This window comes from Lupinus angustifolius, chromosome LG06 (genome assembly GCF_001865875.1).
Source record: "Lupinus angustifolius cultivar Tanjil chromosome LG06, LupAngTanjil_v1.0, whole genome shotgun sequence".
NCBI lineage: Eukaryota > Viridiplantae > Streptophyta > Magnoliopsida > Fabales > Fabaceae > Lupinus > Lupinus angustifolius.
Genome location: NC_032014.1, coordinates 9,181,452 through 9,201,439, shown reverse-complemented (window position 1 = coordinate 9,201,439; position 19,988 = coordinate 9,181,452). Strand labels below are relative to the sequence as shown.

The 19,988-nt window shown below is 33.0% G+C and overlaps 3 protein-coding genes across 3 annotated transcripts; all 3 read left to right on the top strand.

Moving 5' to 3' along the window:
- On the top strand, nt 1–6,279 carry LOC109349655 (putative glucuronosyltransferase PGSIP8). Its single transcript, XM_019590552.1, has 5 exons — nt 1–617; nt 3,229–3,487; nt 4,086–4,287; nt 4,651–4,798; nt 5,504–6,279. The coding sequence occupies exons 1-5, from the start codon at nt 346–348 to the stop codon at nt 6,042–6,044; spliced, it is 1,422 nt and encodes a 473-aa protein (XP_019446097.1). The 5' UTR covers nt 1–345; the 3' UTR covers nt 6,045–6,279.
- On the top strand, nt 6,091–10,956 carry LOC109350431 (asparagine--tRNA ligase, chloroplastic/mitochondrial-like). Its single transcript, XM_019591667.1, has 10 exons — nt 6,091–6,114; nt 7,000–7,386; nt 7,586–7,654; nt 7,800–7,910; nt 8,736–8,959; nt 9,064–9,094; nt 9,561–9,602; nt 9,730–9,816; nt 10,570–10,665; nt 10,939–10,956. Exons 1-10 carry the CDS (start codon nt 6,091–6,093, stop codon nt 10,954–10,956), a joined length of 1,089 nt encoding a protein of 362 aa, XP_019447212.1.
- Nucleotides 10,937–11,889, top strand: LOC109349656 (asparagine--tRNA ligase, chloroplastic/mitochondrial-like). The gene is made up of 3 exons (XM_019590553.1): nt 10,937–11,019; nt 11,211–11,337; nt 11,650–11,889. Exons 1-3 carry the CDS (start codon nt 10,966–10,968, stop codon nt 11,757–11,759), a joined length of 291 nt encoding a protein of 96 aa, XP_019446098.1. The 5' UTR covers nt 10,937–10,965; the 3' UTR covers nt 11,760–11,889.

Sequence of the window (19,988 nt, the reverse complement as noted above, 5' to 3'; positions counted from 1 at the left end):
ATGAGAATATTCTTTCTGAGCCATTTCCTCACTTTCTCTTCATTGATGATAAGTAAAGTACTTTCCTTCCTCTCATTCGTCCTTTCCCTCATTTTCCTCTCAAAAGAAACTTTATCATCCATCTTTCTCACTCACTTCGTGAAACTTCATGCTCCAAAGAGTAGAACAGGCAGAAAACACGATAAAAGACTAAAACACCCAATATTGTACCACAACCACAAAACCAACACATCAAAAATAATATATAGTTTATTCACTATATATGTTATAAGCCTTATACCCCTTCTTCCCATCATAACTTTAAGATCCATTTGTTAGTTTATTTTCCTTCTTCAAATTTGGGGTATGGCCCAACTTGGGCACAATGATGCAAGTTTTTTGAGATTGTTGATGATGTTGTTGTTGTTTGGGATATGGTTCTTGTCCAATAATAATAACATATCAAGTGTTGAAGCAAAGAATGCTTATGCTACTATGATGTACGTGGGAACTTCGAGGGATTATGAGTTCTACATAGCTATACGGGTTATGCTTAAATCATTGGCTAGGCTCAAAGTTGATGCTGATCTTGTTGTTATTGCTTCTATTGATGTTCATAATCGATGGGTTCGAGCTCTGTAAGTTATTCTTTTTATTTTTCTATCATTTTCAAATTTATTATTATTATTTTTTACATTATTATATTAGTCAGGTTGACGAGAGTGCCGTTAGGGACTTAGGATAATAAAAAATAAAACATTTAATATATTAATCATTTAAAAAACTATGCTTTTAAAATTTATATGGTGTGAAGATGTTAATATATATAAAATAAAATAAACCTCAGTTTCATAGTGTTGATTATGAGGCTGGAAAATTGGGACCGTTTGGTTGGTTTGATTGTGGAAACACAGCACATGATGTTTATGGATTTGTTGGCATGTTTGTCTAGTTCTCATTTTCTTGTTCCGAATTGAAATTTTGAAATCCCATAAACCCTGGCATGGTTCCACTTTCTACATAGCTTGAATATAAAAGTGAATAGGTAAAGGTATATTCACTTTGATTTTACTCGTTCGTTATATATTCAAGCTCATGTGAAAGAAGTTTTGCTTCCCATAACATTTGGCTAAATATCAGATTATTATACTGTATTAATAATTGAAGTTAATATTTTAAAAGTTTTAACTGGGTTTAAGTGTGAATAGATTAGTAGATTGTTTATTTATTTTTGTTAAATAAACTAATTTACTAGCCTATGAGTGCTTTTGACTTTTTGAGGCTCTCCAACACACTAACCTATGTAAAGGCAGAGGATGCATTTTTAAATTTCACATTTGAAATAAACTCAATATAGATATAAAAATATCTCCATTGATTAAAAGTAATTTTTTATTATTAAATATGAGTATAATTGATTATTTTCTTGATTTTTGTGTAGGATAACTAGAGAAAATAATAATCAGTGATGTTGCTTTTGGTGGACCTTTTCTTATGTGTACTGACTAAAGCATGGACAATATTCTTAAAATAATTTTGACTGTATTAAAAAGTAGTATTATTGTGGTCCTCCCTAATCAAGTGTTACTTGTTAATATCTTATTTTACTATATATAATATTCAATAATGAAAGTCTAGGCGTGGATACATTCTCATACGGGGTAATGGTAATTCAAAATGTCAGTCTTATATTATTCACATAACTTCCCATTGTCAATATTAGTTTACCCCTAACATCAATATTCAATATTCAATAGTCTTATATGATAGTATTTATTTTTCTAATCACATTTTAAGGTGCGGGTGTGCCTCAAGTCTTACTAATAACAGGTGTGTTTAGCAAACAACTTTATTAAAAGTGGGTTATACGAAAGCTTATGATCTTTCTATAGGCCGTTTTAAAATTAAAATAAAAAATGCTACTTCACAAACTTCTCTTTCAAAGTATCTCATAAATTCACAATGCACCAATAAAATATTGGTTTATTATTATAAGACTCCGTTAAATTTCAGAATGACTAAATAATAAAGTTCGATTCCTGATGTCGGAAGCCTCTTACCATGTTATGTATGTATTATTGTTTGGTTTTATCTGTTGACCAAACCCTGTTCAATTTATTTTATGGGAAACAAGTAAAATTCTAAATAATACACGTCTTCCCAATCTGATTACCTATTATTTGCATCATCTGAATTTTCTCAACTTCAGTACTCAAAAGTAGATGAGGAAATGGTTAGCCATAGTGCTCCCAACTTCTATCTTTCTCTTGCTTAGTCATCTATTATTGTATATTACTAATCATATAAGTTCCCTTTATTATTTTTCTTTTCAGAAAGGTTTCATATAAAGTAAAAGTTAATCAGGTAAAAAAATATAGGAGATAGAATAATCATTATTGATCCATCAAATCATGAAGATAGCAAATTTAATGCAGGAGACCTCACCATATACTATTTCCAAGTTGTGTTGGGCAAGTTGCGTATATGCATGAGTATATTCATAAAAATAGTATTACATACACTTATACATTACTTTATATTTATATAGGGGGTTTTGTTAACATTACCATTCTCTAAGAATAGTGGTTAAAAGTTAATTAATAAAGACATACTATACTAGTTGTTCTTCTACTTCACTATGCAGAAGATAAAAGTCTTCACCCCAAATTTAAATAGGAGCAGAGGAGCACAAGAAGAAGAATGTACCCGGTGGAAAAAGATGACCTGAATTTTTTTTGGTACTGCCAAAGTATTTCTCAGTTTTTTTAGTAAAGAACTAATATTTTGGAGGTGCATGATGCACTTCCCAACAAGTGTCGCTCCTAGGAATCGAACCCTCGATCTTGAAGATTCAGTAGAGCCTTGCACTACTAGACCAACGTCTTGTTGGGAGATGAAATGTATTGAAAGAGATATCATAATATTAGTTTTTTTAATGAAAATTATATTAGTAAATTAAATAAATTTATTACCTATATTAAAGTACATATGGATTATAATGTTAGTAGATGGGGTTAAGAGCAATGGTTAGCAAACAATCTATATATATCAAAGATATATATATATATATATATATATATATATTCTAAGCTTTATTATTTAAATGAAATTTTGCATTGGAGATCCATTATTCTCATTTGTCAGTACATATAACAAGTATTTTAGTTTTATATATTTCTATGTACAAGTATTATCAACTGCTAATTGTGTTGTATAATTGTCAAAATTATTGTGTATGTGGTGGCCCAGTGAAGAGGAAGATAATGCAAAAGTCGTGAGAGTAGAAAACTTGGACAATCCATACAAGCATCAAGATAATTTTGACAAGAGATTTCAATTATCATTGAACAAACTCTACGCATGGAGCCTAGTGGAGTATGATAGGGTTGTGATGTTGGATGCTGACAACTTATTCCTTCAAAAAACAGATGAGTTGTTTCAATGTGGACAATTCTGTGCTATCTTTATCAATCCTTGTGTTTTCCACACTGGTCTATTTGTGTTACAGGTATACATGTCCATAAGTGCTACAAAATCATTATCAGTGATAGTGCAATACAATGAAGATAGTCAAAGATACTTTAGAAAATTATTGGTGTATTTATATCCATTTATCATATTCTAAGTTTCTATTATGTTAATCTATCTGTGTATGTGTGAAGTAGTTTAGCATTATTTAAGGGAGATTGTGTTGTTTTTTTATGAGGTAGAAAAAATAAGGGTAAATTGCATTGACCACTTATATTTGGCATACCTCTTTTAAAAGCTATATTCAGTCAAATAATTTTAGTTACCTCTTCCTTATAAGAATGTAAGTATAAAGAGAGATGAGTATAACTTTTGAAATGAAAGAAAATAAATATTATAATTAAGCTAAACTTCAAGTTAATGTTCTTTTGAAAATTACACCAATCTTTGTTCATAATATTTTTAATAAGATGAAAAGTAACAATCAAAGATTTGTTATATCAAATCTTGTCTTATACACTGTCTCGCACCAAAAAACATGTCATACATTTATTATTATTGTTGTTTTTGCTTCATTGTCATTTGTCTCTATCATATTCATATGAGCTCTAAACCTCTAGTTACATGATATTTTGCAGCCGTCGACGGCTGTGTTCGAGGACATGGTTAATGAATTACAGAATGGGAGAGAAAATCCAGATGGTGCAGATCAAGGTTTCATAGCTAGCTACTTCCCTGACTTGCTTGATAAGCCAATGTTTCATCCAACTCTAAATGGCTCCAAGCTTGATGGAACTTATAGGCTTCCTTTAGGCTATCAGATGGATGCTTCTTACTATTGTGAGTAACTTACAAGAAAGAAATTTTCATCTTTTGTTATTATTTTAAAGAGTAAACCTTCCATTCAATCCTCAAAGAAAATCGTGTCCCTAGATCGTTTATTGCGAGTTGTTTGTCATCGATTAAGTTCTTCAAAGATTTAAAGTTTTCTTTTGCACCAATTAAGTCCTTAGAATGGTCAATTTGGTGATGTTGTAAATATTTTAAGGACTTAACTGGTGAAAAATGCTTTTAAGGTACTATGTGGGGCACCAAAATCTTTTCAACACTGAATTGAGGGTATTATTCTATTTAAACTACATTTATTAATAACTTGCTGCAATCTAAGTTTATGGTAATGCCTAATATAATTCCTGGCTTCAGATCTTAAACTTCGCTGGAGCATACCCTGTGGACCAAATAGTGTGATCACATTCCCTGGGGCACCATGGTTGAAGCCATGGTATTGGTGGTCATGGCCTGTCCTGCCATTAGGCCTGCAGTGGCACGAACAACGTCGTAAAACTTTGGGGTAAGCTCCAAAACTGGTGTATTCATTTCAGATGAAAATAATGAAAGTGGTGTTTTGTGGTACATTTGAACTAGCATAAGATTTCAGAACACATCTGTAAAAAGATAGATGACTCACCCTATGTTCAACCGTTGCTGGATATTAGTAGGTGCTTTTAGAGTAAGAGAAGTCTCTTATTCTGTACTGTGGAATGTGTATCATAAGAGCTTTGAGTCTCCTTCTTTAACTATCTTTTCAATGCTCTCTATGAGGTCGTACATGTTTAATGGTATTGCTCCAGGAGGACCTAATATATTTCATTGTTTCTAGCAATGTTATTCAGGCCAGACTGGACCAGTTTGTCAGGACTGGAAAAATCGGGACCAACCTCTTGTCCGGTCCTAAACAACCCCTATAACGTTTTGTCGAGCTGGTTTAAATCGACCAGTTTGTTGGAGTGGAAAATCAGGAACCGGCCTCTACCGGTCTGGTTGCTGGCCATTGCCAACCCCTTTAACCATAATTATTCTTTTGACATAATTTTTCGTCTCAATAGGTAAGCTGTGATGAATGAACTCTTCCAAAAGCTTAATCTTTTAATTGAAGTTAAGGGCTTTGTTATATCTCTAAAATAAAGCTATTGCAGAAAGTGATTGTTATTGTTAATGCCGGCATGGTGTGTAGATGGCTATGATACTAATTGCAGAAACTGACCTGTTATTGCAGGTATGGGGCAGAGATGGCTGTGATACTTATCCAGTCTACAGTATATCTTGGAATATTGATAACGACGCGTTTGACTAGGCCAAGTCTCTCAAAGCTGTGCTACAGGCGCTCTGATAAGAGCATCGGCATGATGCAGAATAGCCTCAAATTATTAGCACTATGGAGTATCCTTGCTGCATACTTAACACCTTTCTTTATCATTCCTCAAACAATTCACCCTATACTAGGCTGGCTCCTGTATTTATTTGGTACCTTTGCACTATGCTCAATTGCAATCAATGCATTTCTGCTGCCAATGTTACCAGTTTTGGTACCGTGGTTTGGGATTGCTGGTGCTTTGATGGTTATGGCATTTCCTTGGTATTCAGATGGGGTGGTAAGAGCTTTGTTTGTGTTTGGTTACGCATTCTGTGTTGCACCAATTTTGTGGGCTGCTATGGTTAGGATAATGGCAGGTCTTCAAGTATCTCTAGAAAGGGAAGGTTTTATGCCAAGATTGGGAGAATCTTCACCACCTTCTTGGCTTAACAAGTTGTATTAAGTATGTCCAATTGGGCATATGATTAAGTACAATGGCTAGTACAAAAATGGCCTTAGACTCATTGAACATTGTAGGGGGCATAACACCCCTCTTATTGTACACAGAACTGGGAGGTTATTATAGGTTGTTGCACCAAAAGGGGGAGGAATAGAAGGGAAGTTAGTGTGTATATAAGATTGTTTTACTAATGGTTACATATCTTATTTTGGTCCACTATCAAAATTTGCAAATTTATTAAGCCACTGCATCAGTAGACTTTTTAACAACACTGAGTTGCCTTGCTGCAAGAAATGTTAGTGGTACATTCTTTTCAGTATACTCTTCAATCACACACTTCTTAATAAACATAAGGGAATGTGGTTGTGAGTTGATTTTAATAAGAGATAAGAGAATGACAGAATAATAGTAGGGATATGACAAGGGGATAATGCTTAAGGTAGGATCAAAAGCTTAAAAAAACTACAACTCGTAGTTAAGGTTAGGACACAATTTAAATTTTTAAGTCTAGAAATAGCAAACATCATATTTCGACATTACTTTTGTCAAATCATTGCCAAGGTTGATATTAACCTACCACCAACAATCTCCATCAAACACCTATTACTTATTATAAATTACTTGGAAACTGAACTTATGATCTAATATAATATCACTTGCTAAGAACAAACAGTAAATAACATTAGGAGATACATCACAAGTGTGTCAAAGAAGAACCACATTTAAGAGGAATAAACCAATAGAGAGAAAAGTTACCAGATCCAAATGATTTGGAATTAGATATGATGTGATATAGCAATGATACTATCCAATATTCTAATTTGTTTCCATAAATCGAACAAAACTACTTTCCATTACTAATGATATCGGATATAAACCAGTGTTATTAATATAGTATGAGTTATAAACATGTGGAGAGTGAATAGGGTGTGGTGACAGAAGCAGCAAAAATGGGTAGTGGTGTTGCCGCTGCAATATCTATACCAATAACCACAATGCACTTTCGGCGTTTCACTCTCAATTCATATTCACCACTCTTCTCTTTTCTCTCACTCTATCACACAACTCCAAACCCCACCACCACTCTCTCTATCCCTCTCTTTCACCACCCCATCATTTTTTCTCTTCCTTTCTCTCCTCTCCGCCGCTGCTCCTTCTCCACCGCCGCAACCCTTCACTCCGGCGAGCCACTAATTCAGATAAAGTTGGAGACTTTCGGAAGAAGCTTAAGGTTGTTGATATCAAAGGTAGTCCTTCTCAAGGCTTGGACTTTCTTGGTAATACCCTTTTCCTTAATGGATGGGTTCGTACTCTCAGGATTCAAAGTAGTGTTACCTTCATTGAGGTGATTAATCTATTACATTTAATTGGGTGTTCCAAGTTGTAAACTTTCTCGTGATTATGGATTTGGAGCTGCTGAACACATAATTGTACTTATTTGTAATTACGCAAAAATATTGGGTCTTGCAATGAATTCAGACTTTATGCCAATGGGTTTGTATTATTACTCATTTAGTAATAGTAATGTCATTTGTTGTTTATAGATTAATGACGGTTCTAGCCTCTCTAACATGCAATGTGTGATTGACTCAGAGACTGAAGGTTATGATCAGGTATGGTTTTATTTTTTTACAATGTATAAATGAATTTCTGATAGTGCACATGATATTGCTTCAATGTATAAATTCATAGATGCCGCATAGCATAGGTAGAGACTTTATGTGTATGTTTTAAACATGTTGTGGAGCTTATTGTTAGGTAGAATCTGGGTTGATTACGACTGGTGCGTCTATATCGGTGCAAGGAGTCATAGTGGAGAGCAAAGGATCAAAACAGAAAGTGGAATTGAAGGTTAACAAAATAATACTGGTTAGTTCCTGTTCATTTTAAATGAAACAATATCATTATTGTGTTCTCTTATAAGAAGATATCAGCTTTCTTTTCCTGTTAGTTTCACTGGTCCCTTCCTGAAGCTCTTCAAGAACATATATTTCAAGTTTTCATCCTTTTTGCGTCATCTTTATTAGCATACATTTTCTATCAAAATGTTGCATAGACCTCTCCCCTTCAATATATTAGCATTGTAACTGCTTTTTGTTATTTTCACATTTCAAACAGTTTGATGTGCTTGTTTGTTTTTTTTTATAAGAAAATAAGTATTATTATAAAAGAAGGGAGAAAAATACAATAGGATAAGAAATCCTCATACACAGAAAAAGAAACATCTAGAAACTACTCAAAAGGGAAATGCACATTTTGATGTGCACATTTGTATGCGACAGTTCTGACATGTCTCACTTGGCCATGTGTGTAACGAAGAGCTTGCTATGATCTTTTGGCACTGATTTGCTTTCAGATCTATATAAAAGCAATGCTATTTTAGTAAGAATTTATCAACCATTATACAAGACTTGTTTTAGTGATATTACTTGGTTTTCTGTCATGTTAATGTAAATGGCAATGGCAAAGACTAATATTTCTCATGATAAGAACCTCATAACTTAAAGTACCAGTACTGCAGTGAATGGTTATGGTTGATTTTAATTTTCTTCATTTATGATTCCGTCATTAGACTCATTGCATGTTTACAACTTGTTTAATGTCTCTACCATTTTCCACATAACAAAACTTCTTTAATGTAAATATTTAACTTCAACAAGGCAATTTCATGTAAACTTTGGTCTAAATGTCCAGGTTGGCAAGAGTAACCCCTCATTTCCCATCCAAAAGAAAAGAGTCAGCAGAGAATTTCTAAGAACAAAAGCACATCTTCGTGCTAGGACAAATACTTTTGGTGCAGTATGGTTTTCATTTTTGCATATTCATAACTTGCCTGTTACATGCTTGCTTCATTATGCAAAAAGAAACAATTCATTAATCTGCTTTAATTGGAATTCTTCTATATTATTGTTTTTCATGTACTGATGTACCTACTCTTTTGATATCAGTTGTCAAAGTTCGATAACTGCGTAATGTGTTTATTGCATTTTACATATTCTAATTTAACCATCCTGTGCTGCAGGACTTTTTTTGGAAAACCGGCATTCTTGACTGTCTCAGGCCAACTCAACGCTGAAACTTAAGCTTTTGCTCTTTCTGATGTACATACCTTCTCTCTTTCCTTTTTTCTTCTATTTTTTTCCTACTACTTTCTGTGTTCTTTAAGATCTAGTGTGTTTAGAATTGGCAACTGGAGTAAACTTGGAATCTTATACCAATGCAGGTATATACATTTGGTCCCACATTCCGAGCAGAAAATTCAAACACTTCTAGGCACAATGCATATATATTGGAACGAGAATCAAAGGAGAGGTCTTTTTTTCTTTAGATGATCTAGCCGGAGCTTGCGTTTGCTGACCTGCATGATGACATGGCTTGTGCAACTGTCTATCCAGTTCGTAGTATGTTAACTTTACACAATTACTATAAAATTGTCATGGTGTGTATAAATTATTTTGCATAGTTACTTTTTATATTTCTTTGTATTGAACGGGTTCTGTATGTGCTTGTTTCTTGAAGATAAGATATGTTCTTGATAAGGGAATCATTGATCGCCTGAGTGTATGAGCTTTCAGTGTAACCATCGTATTACTGTCCATGTTTGATTCTTTTTATTTGTACATGTTAATTCTGATCATCGGTTTTATCTTTTCTTTTGTCTGTATTGTATTATTATTGTAATCAAAAGGATGTAGCAGATAAAGACATTGTGCAAATAACCTACACTGAAGCAATAGATCTGTTGTCACGAGCAAAAAAGAATTTTGAATTCCCGGTAACTTAACAGTTATTGTTATTATTTTTATTTGCAATAAGCCTATCTAATGCATAGTTATTTTGTCTTTTGATTTTTCTTAACCTAATGATTTTGCATTTGTTCATTGCCTCCAACTTCTTTAACTGCATGAGGAAAGTTTGTATTACACTCTATCGTAAATAATAAAAGACAGATGCAAAAGAATGGGTAATTGTTTACAAGTTTGACATGAAGTTTGTGCACAACCAAAATCACCCTTTTTAACTGAGCATTTTATTAATGTGTGGTAATATCATGTTCAAATTAATATATTTATGATCAGTTGGTAGAGGGTGATGTTGGCACAACGGTAAGGTTGTTGTTTAGTCATGAGGTCACGAGTTCAAATCCTGAAAATAACCTTTTTGCATACAGGGGTAAGGTTGCGTACATCTACCATCCCAATACCCCACTAGGTGGAAGTCTCATGCACTGGGCCGCTCTTTTTCTGAACAGTTGGTGTACCCCTTAGTATTAGGCTTTTACTTATTCTTATGAGAGTGTGAAACTTAAGGCACATTAATAGTAATTAAGTTATGCTTTATTAGTATGATGAACATAATATGGGAAGAGATGTAACCTGGTCCATTGAACCGGTGAATAAATCTTGTACCTTCTTTTGCTCCTTTGCACATTCTCCTTCCGAATCTTGTGTCGATTTGTTTCACAATCTGTCATTATTTAGCTTTCCAAATTGTTGTATTTGACATGTTTTTCTGTTTGTTTCCATAGGTAAAATGGGGTTGTGATCTGCAGAGTGAACATGAGTGTTATATAACTAAAGAGGCATTTAGTGGAAGCCCTGTTATAGTCAAAGACTATCCAAAGGCATGCTACTTTTACCCCTCATTTTCTTGACTTCACTATGTTTAATTCATGACACACGGAAAACTTACAAATGGCATTGTAAATATACTTTTAAATTGATGACAGTGTAATTGAAACAATAAGAACCTAAGAGATGGTGGAGATTTACTCCTCTTACTCTTGTAATAAGACACTTCTGTTATGTCATATGTGTGTGTACACATACATGTAGAGATAGAGACACAAAGAAAGAGATGAACCAAATACTGAGGTTGTTGAATTTAACATTTTCAGGATATTAAGGCGTTCTAATGTGGCAGAATGACGATGGGAAGACAGTTGCAGCCATGGACATGTTGGTTCCAGCTTCCAGGGGTAATATACAAGCTTATAAGACCCTCAAGGATGTTGCTGGATACATAGGACTTATGAGTCAGAATAATGTTATTAACCTGGGATGCATGTCTAATGGGATAATATGGCGTCCTTATGTGTCAGGATAATGTTGTTGACTTTGGATAATGCAAAAACATGCTGATGTCCTTATGATTTATTGCCTTTGTTAGATTGGTGAACTTATTGGTGGAAGCCAAAGAGAAGAAAGGCTTGAATACCTAGAAGCTCGTTTAGATGATTTAAAGCTGAATAAGGATGCATTTTGGTGGTATCTTGATTTGCGTCATTACGGTTCAGGTCTGATTCTTTATGCCTCTCTCCTTGAGTTCCTCATAGTCTAGTTATGAACCAACTGTTTCATATAAAACATTTTTGAAATAATACTTTTGATCCCTATATTTGAGGCTTGTTTTCAACTTGGTCCTGCACATGATTTTTTTTATAATTCAGTCTTTATATCAGTTGTTTGTACTATTATTTTCATATTGGTCTTTGTCATATTTTGTGGTATAGTACCTCCTGTCGTTTTTATAGGACAAATTTGAGATAAGGAGTTGTCCACTAGTTTGGGCTCATTATTTGTACATTGACAGTGTTTCTTGATTGCAGTACCTCATGCAGGGTTTGGTCTGGGATTTGAAAGACTGGGGCAATTTGCAACAGGAATGGATAAATATAAGGGATGTTATTCCTTTTCCTCCAACACCTGGCTCTGCTGAGTTTTAGGCATTGTTGTTCTATAAAATTCACATTCATTTCTTTGCCAATTAAACCGTGTATTTATTATGCTTTTTCAAAAAGAATGTCTGCTCAATTAAAAAAAAGGAAAAGAGAATGAAGTTTTTTTTACACATTTCCATGTAAATAGTACTTGGTGTTACAATTACAGAGACGGTATGAGATGCGTGTCAATTGATGTGTAGCTCACGTTTTTCTATTCTTTCTAACACAATGAAGTGTAAGTTTTATCCCAAAAATAAAAACTAGCATCTAAATATAAATGAATATGATTACCACGGCTTGCACATTGATGCTATTTTACAACTACTTTTGTTGGTCCATTACCAGAGGCTTATTAGAGACCTTATTGTCAAAAAGAGAGGGGAAGGTGTGTTAGAACGTTATGATTTGATTAACTGACTAGTTTAAGGAATCTTACGTTATGTAAGTTGTTTGACATAACTTTCGATCAACATAAAACAACCAGACCCAATGTATTTCCTTCACTTTTGAATCCCAAACGATTCGATTTGGGGTCAGTACACAGATTTAAAGTCATTTCTTCAATTTGCTCTCCTTTTCTCGATATTACCTACTAAATAAAAGGCATCTAATAAACATTTTTAATCAAACAATATAACGTATAACTTTTGTTTTAGATAAACAGATTAAGTTTCTTAAACTCAGTATCAGGTTATCATTAAGCAATATATCACTAAGAAAACACGGCACACCAAGATTTCATTACCTACAGGGCTACAACGACCCTCACATTGAATACGGGCAGGCAATTGTTTAAAAGAAAAATGATAACGTATTCTAATGAGGTAAGGATAATTAGAGCAACCACAACAATGAATAAGAGACTAACTGATAGGATTATATGCAATTAAAACACGAGGTCAGGTGAAACCTATTACTACAAACTAAAAGACCAATATCTGCAAACTTAATAACTTGGAATTCAAAACCCAGCACGGACAAAAATTAACAAAGGTTTACTTCGGCTGAACCTACAGGGTGTGAGAACGGCTAGAAAAGCAATCTACGGACAAAAATTAAGTAAACTAACATTTGCATGCAAAATAACACTTTCCACACAAACTTATATGCTAACTGTACGCTATAAATTTATGTGTGACTAAATGTGCTTGTTAACTGCATGCAAGAGCTAAAATTAAAATACCACAGTGAACCCGAGTATGGCTTCAAAGTATTAAGCAATGTTGGTAGAGGGTAGCAAAAGGTTCATTTGTTGATGGGTAATCAAGTTACGTAAGATGAAAGGTCCGAAACCATGAAAAGCAAAGAAGTCTATTTTGAAACATGTTTCTAATCAAAAGCAGACAATCCAATCTTTCATGTGAAAAATAATTAACATAATTGTAATCATAAAGAAATTTAGTTTGACATTAACTACCAAAATCTGGTTCAATGTAACATAATCAGGAATCGCATAGTTTCACTTCAACAATCAAACAAAAACAAAGTAGAATACATTTTGCAAACTGATAAAAAGTAAAATCATGTCTTGAAGGGTGCTCCTCACTTCTCAGATGAATTTGGTCCACGCTTCTTTCCGAATCCCACCACTACAATCACACAAAAAAACAATATAATCATGAGACCACAAAGTTCACAAACTCAGCTTTCTAAAACACCAAACTACTTTTCACGGGAAAAGGATTGAATGTGTTTACATTAGCGAGAAAATTTTTTTTAATAATATATAAATTGTATAAATACACATTTCTAGACATTGCAGCAGAATGAATTTGTATGGATGAGTTTGCAGAAAATCAAACTTAAGAAAACATATTAAGTTTGGGTTAGGTTAAAGAAGTAAATTCCTAAAAAGGCACAACATTGTTTGTAAAGATTGATATTAGAAAATCTACTTGTTTTCGAGGAAGGGAACAATCAATTAGAAATAAGCTTCATAACCTGACTACTGAAACATAACACTTCCCACTAAAACATTAGCTTTACTCTTATATAAAATTTGCGTAAATGAAACCTAAACAGTTCGTTCAACAAAAAAAACTCTAGGATCGTGAACATCGGAAAATTGGGGTTTGAACATAGGAGAGATCCGAAAATTAAATACCAACTTAGGGTTTGAACATAGGAAAATTAGGGTTTGGACATAGGTGAGATCAAAAACATAAACATCAACTTAGGGTTTGAAAATATGAAAATTAGGGTTTGAACATAGGTGAGATCAAAAACATAAACATCAACTTAGGGTTTGAAAAGAGGAAAATTAGGGTTTCGGGGTATAATTAAAGTTACCAGCGGTGACGAATCGGCGATTGTATTGAATGCGCTTGTGGGCGCGTCCACGTGGCTGCTTCTTTTTGTCTTGCTTAGCCACTTTGGGTGTTTGGCCTCTCACCTTTCCAGCACGAGCCAAAGATCCGTGAACCTTACCTGTATCAATTATACGAATCAGATCTATATGAAGAAACAGTGAAAAGAAATAAGATTAAATATTATAGGTACGTTACCCATGTTTGATTCTTCAACTGCTTCTTTGTCTCGCTGTTTCTTCTTAGTTTCGTTCACTTGCAGCGGCTACACTAGAATTCTAGATGAGGAAGAGAGATGGTATTTGTAGTGGTAGGGTTTATGGTTGTGGGAAATGGGCTTTGCTCGGCCCACTTTATTCACTGGCTGGAGTGCCCGGCCCAGATCTGTTTCTGATATATAGCATTATAGTGACTTAGTAAGTCTCAGCAATAATTTCCTTCAAACATAAGACTTCAACTTAGGTCACGTGATTAGAAGATACATCCATTAATCATGTGTTGTATGGAATCATTTTTCATATTTTTTATAAAATTATTGTTTTTCTGTTCAAAACTCAATGGACGGAAAACTAACTTCTTATAATAAAGATAGGTGTATAAAGTATAAACGAGATCACTTTCAATAGTATATTTTTCTTTTCACATGAATCTATAAATAGAACTTAGTACATGCATATAGGAAAATTATTAGGACGGATTTTCGCTTAAAGTTTGATGGAGATAAGGGTGCATATAGGTTGGGTTGAGAGAGCATTTGTATATGAGTAGGTTTAATTCAGGCCTGACACATTTTGGTATAGATATTCAAGCTAAGAAGAAATCTTCCCGGAATCATCCAAAGTAAGTATAAAACGTGGTGTCATGTAGGACAAAGTATGATGAGTTGTAAAATAAAATAAAATGTAATGTCGGATATATTATCATGTAAGATAAGGTGTGATGAGTTGTAAGCTAGGGAATGGTATGGTATGATACTGTAAGATAAGGTTTGGTGAGCTGTAAGATTCTTGTGATAGAGATAGAGGTGTGCTTCCTTCTATAAATAGGAATGCTTAGACCAAACTGTACTCAAGACAAGAATGAAATAAAACTTTGTTTTATCATATATTTGTCTTCCTTCTAAGCTTTCTATCTTTCTGAAAACCAAAGCTACAATGTTTATACCATAACCCTCAACAGAGATATTAGTATGCTCTGCACTTGCCTCTATGAAGATCTTGTGCATCAGAAAAGATATCCGACTTTAGATCCATGCTACGGTCCTGCCTATTATGGTAACATGCTATATAAGAGTAGTCGGACCTTGAGACATATAGAAGCCAACAGTTGGCTCACCGAAGTCTCGGTTGGTGAACCTTATAGGTGTGTTTTAATGATAGGAGGCTCCCAAATAGAACTTCTAACGCGTCTCAACCACACTATCAACCCTTATAAAAGGGGTTCTCATCCTCTCCATTGGACAGTCCAGTACAATTATTTAAACGTTTTAGTAGAATGATTTGATAACTAAAAAACTTTAATTCAAAATTATTTAAAATCTGTACAATTAAATATTTTTAAACGTCACATGTCATAATCTCTGCTAGTACTGGAGAGTATCCAGATTCTATAAAAAGGAACCTATAACAATATCCTAATAGGATTGTAGCGCAACTACCATGGTCCACAAGTATCCTTGTGAAAAAGTTGAAATCAAAATCCATATTAGGGCCCCATAAATTCATAATGTATACGGCCCTTTCATACTCTAGGCCCAAGCTTAGTGATGTATTTTTCTCCCATAAACCCGTAGAACCAACAAGGAGGATATACTCACAAGTCACACCAAGCTAATCTACTTGATTATACCAAACTTTATATTGATAAAATATATTAGTAATGAGTTCGTAATATTTGGTTTAATCAATCTACCAAAACTATGATTAATAAAAAGTCGGCAGGAGGTGACTATCTTTAATCAAGTGTTGGGTGTCCCAATGTTAGATTAGGTCAATGACTCGCATCTAAGTAAGGAATTGGAGGGGCAATCTCAATTGCGTAATTAATAATCCCATTATTTATCATATGATGACAATTGACAAAAGAAAGGTATCAAAATAATTAATAATAATGTGGCACATCTCTTGCCTTCTAAGTCAATCCATGTGAAGCTACTTGCCATTTGCTTGCATGCCGGTTATGACCCATAACAGCTACTTAATGTTATTTTTTTGGATTACAAGCATCTTGCTTAGTTAATGGCAATGAACCCTCAAGCATCTTCCTATGAAGCTAAATGTATAATATTTATTTATTGTCTCGGTGTAAAGATTTATACATAGTCAATATACCATATATCATTCATTTATTGGATTACTTTTTTTTGAAGAATTAACAATGATTATTAAACGTGAATGATAAATGATCTAATAACAATATATAAGGAATCAGTACATTCTCAACTAAAACTAATTTTAAAGGGAAGCTAGGCTCATTCTTTTAATAAAATTGAAGATATAATTGGCTTATTGTCGGAATTGAAGCAAGATATATTCAATGAAAATTATGCATAGCAAAACAGAATTTGGATCTTCTTCATCTATTTTCTCTCTATCAACATCTTAAGACTATTTTTATTTTGCCTAATGTCATTTTTAATTGCCTTACTAGGTGGATTTATGTGATGTCCAATTAGAATTTCCTATGTTTTTATGAATAGAAGATGGATGAACACATCCCAATTAATCCATCTATTGATGTTTATGATTATTTATCAAGTTGTAAAATTATTATTTTATTCAAATCTTATTACGGCTATATTCATTTTAACTTTTTTCCATACATACCATGAACCATGAATAAAAAATGAAAAACAACATCTCAACATTAAAAAATTACATGGAGGTGCTACATATCCCTAGCTTACTTAGCTACTCCCCACATGAACAAGCTTGTAGATTTGGTAGAACAATGGATCAGCACAAGTACATGCATGCACCTTAATTAATTTGATTGAGAACTTCTGGAGACAACCTGCTGCACATTCTCGCAGTAAAAACTAAAAAGTGCAAATTAACATAGAGAAGAAAATTGATATATGGAAATGGAAGTATAAAAAATAATTAAGATATATAAGTAAGTGAGTGTTACTACATTAATTAGTGTGGTTTAGATCAAAATGTTGGGAAGGGCACGTGGATAATTTAGTGTTAGTTATGAGGTTCCAGCTGGGTTAAGGGTCAATAACCATTATGCTGCATGTGATACTCCCTGCTGAGCCTGAGCTCTAAAATGTGGAATAGATATCACTTGTTCCAAGAAGCCATGTTTCTTCCTGTCTCTATTCAGTCAAATCACATCAACTAATATAATTTTATTTTTATGATTTTTTTATTTAATTGAATAACACATTTTAATTGTAATTGGTAGGGGACACAAGACAAACCATCTCCATTCCTAAAATGTGAACTTATTTCTTTTTGCAAAGCGTATGAAGGCTAATTCCCAGACAAAAATAGAAATAGAAAATAGGACAAGTTTGTTTTCTGTGCTGTAATTGAGTAAAGTTAGTTTAGTTGATTGGGTTATTGTTGCCTATTGATTTAATATGTGTGACTTGAGATATAAATGATGAATTTGAGTATATGAATTGTGCACAAATTTAGACTAAATTCAGATTATATTAGTTAATTGAGCAGGATGATATTAATTAGTTATCATATTCAATGATTTAAATTGTGCACTTTAATCCAAATGTTTTAGAAGAGCCATACCCTAAGTCTAACCATGATTTTGTCCTCTCTTTTTTTTCTTCTTTCGTAGCTTAGCTACATGTTTGAAGTCTTGTGAACTCATCCCTTGAAAAAATGAAATGAAAGTGTGCGTAGCAGTAAATTGAGGAAACGTTATAACTTGTAGCATAATTAAAGTTGGCCAATTAAGTCGATCAGTCCCAATAAATAAGAGTTTGGAGTGTGAAATATAGGCTTGAAGATTGATTCTTAACTTTAAATAGATATATGTTATTTTAGATTCTAGTATCAATAAAATATGATATGTTAATTAAAAAAATAAAATTGATATTATTATTAATATTTTTGTTTCGTTATCATGGATACGAGATATTGTATAAGACATATTTAGCATATTATATCAATATTCCTCTAATTCGGTTAGGCTTCAGGTTAGATTCATTGGACCATAAAAAATCACTTGATGAAGTGTACAAAAAAAAAAACAAATGCAACAAAGTTTTAGACATTCAACTTTAAAATATCCAATTTAGTTTTTTAGGCCCTATCTTATTTATCTCCATTCTCCCATTAAATTTAAGGTAGTTATTAAAAGATAAAATAAAAATAGGAAAGATCAATTAAAATATCAGTTTAGTTAATTAAATAAGTTGTAAGACATGGACTACGATACCAATCCCTGCATTTCAAGCTTGACTCAGTTTTGACATTTTTTTAAAACCTTTGGTAAACCTTTTCTTAAGATCAATTTTTGTTTAGAAAAGATTATCAAGAATTTAAAGATGAGACAATTGACAGTCCAAATTACTTATACACAATTTTCACATATTAATTATATATTTTATTTTATTTCAAATATTTGTAATTGGTCTATGGTGAGGGCGAATATGTGCTAACAAATGTGAAAGGCCTTACCCAAATATTAATAAGCACGTGGATTCATTTTTGTTGAGCACATTATTTCAATATATTTTTTCCTATCTTTAGTTGTTTAATATTAGTTCTCTAATATCAAACATCATTCAATACGTTCCTCTGTCACCATTCTATTACACCCTCTAACAAAAGTGATAAAGTGTTAATGATGGTGATGACTTTATTATAACGTGGATATGCATATATGATGTGAGAGCAACAAAAAGTTGTGACACATTAACAATTATTTGATATGTGAAAGTGTTTAGCTTCACCATTTCTTTTACTTCTAATAATATCTGTAAAAAACTAATCCATTTTGTAATGAAAAGTGTTAAAAGGGTTGTGAAAGAGAATTTTATTTCATCACAACTTATAAGATGCAAGAGAGAAGGAAATAATATAAAAAGAGATTAATGAGATCTGGGACAAGACACGAGTGAAGCTCAATTTAGGCTGGAAAAAATGAGGTTATTGGGTAAAAACATAATTGTTTAAGCTGAACAACACTCCAACTTTTCCACATTATAAAGTTCATGATTAATCGAGGAACAAGTTGTTAAACAACTTCACCAAAATTAGAAGTGAAATTAATATCAAAGAAAAATTGCATTGATATCTTTTAATATTTGACTTAATTGCTTTTAATGCCGCTAATTTGTAATTTTGTATATGATAATTGTGTTTCCACTAAGAAATTCAAGGATGTACTGGGATCCACTCGTCAATGAAATATTTTTTTATTTGTGTATTAATAGGGCTGACAATAAACCGAACCATCTCGATATTCGTTCAAAACTCGATTCGTTATTTAACTCGGTAAATTTGGTTCATGAACCAAACGAGTTGAATTTGAACTAAAAATTGAGCTCGTTAAATAGATGAACCGAACTTGATTTGAATATAATTCGACTCGTTAGGTTCATGAAGTGACTCAATATATTTATATATATATAAACTAATTTTTATGTTTATTATAACCTAGATATTATTTTTTATATTTATAGTTATTATATGTATAAACAACATTATTATATATAAAACATTTTGTAATATTTTTTAAAATTTAATTAATTATTTGAGTTGTCTAAATGAACTATTCGAATTGAACCGAATAGTTCGCGAACTTTAACCGAGCCGAACTCGAGTAGGGATGGCAACGGGCACGGGCGGGCACGGGTAGTAGCTACCCGCTACCCGTTTCGAAATAGGGGAGCAATACCCGTACCCGCCCATACCCGTACGGGTACCCGCTGCGGGTTTTTTGCGGGTA

Excerpts from the sequence above, each read along its gene's own strand:
- LOC109349655 (XM_019590552.1), top strand. The coding sequence starts at position 346 with ATGGCCCAACTTGGGCACAATGATGCAAGTTTTTTGAGATTGTTGATG. Across the intron at positions 618-3,228 it reads AATCGATGGGTTCGAGCTCT|TGAAGAGGAAGATAATGCAA; the intron begins GTAAGTTATTCT and ends GTGGTGGCCCAG. Across the intron at positions 4,288-4,650 it reads GATGGATGCTTCTTACTATT|ATCTTAAACTTCGCTGGAGC; the intron begins GTGAGTAACTTA and ends TCCTGGCTTCAG.
- LOC109350431 (XM_019591667.1), top strand. The coding sequence starts at position 6,091 with ATGGCCTTAGACTCATTGAACATT. Across the intron at positions 6,115-6,999 it reads CCTTAGACTCATTGAACATT|TGGTGTTGCCGCTGCAATAT; the intron begins GTAGGGGGCATA and ends AAAAATGGGTAG. Across the intron at positions 7,387-7,585 it reads GTAGTGTTACCTTCATTGAG|ATTAATGACGGTTCTAGCCT; the intron begins GTGATTAATCTA and ends TGTTGTTTATAG.
- LOC109349656 (XM_019590553.1), top strand. The coding sequence starts at position 10,966 with ATGACGATGGGAAGACAGTTGCAGCCATGGACATGTTGGTTCCAGCTT. Across the intron at positions 11,020-11,210 it reads GTTGGTTCCAGCTTCCAGGG|ATTGGTGAACTTATTGGTGG; the intron begins GTAATATACAAG and ends TGCCTTTGTTAG. Across the intron at positions 11,338-11,649 it reads TTTGCGTCATTACGGTTCAG|TACCTCATGCAGGGTTTGGT; the intron begins GTCTGATTCTTT and ends TCTTGATTGCAG.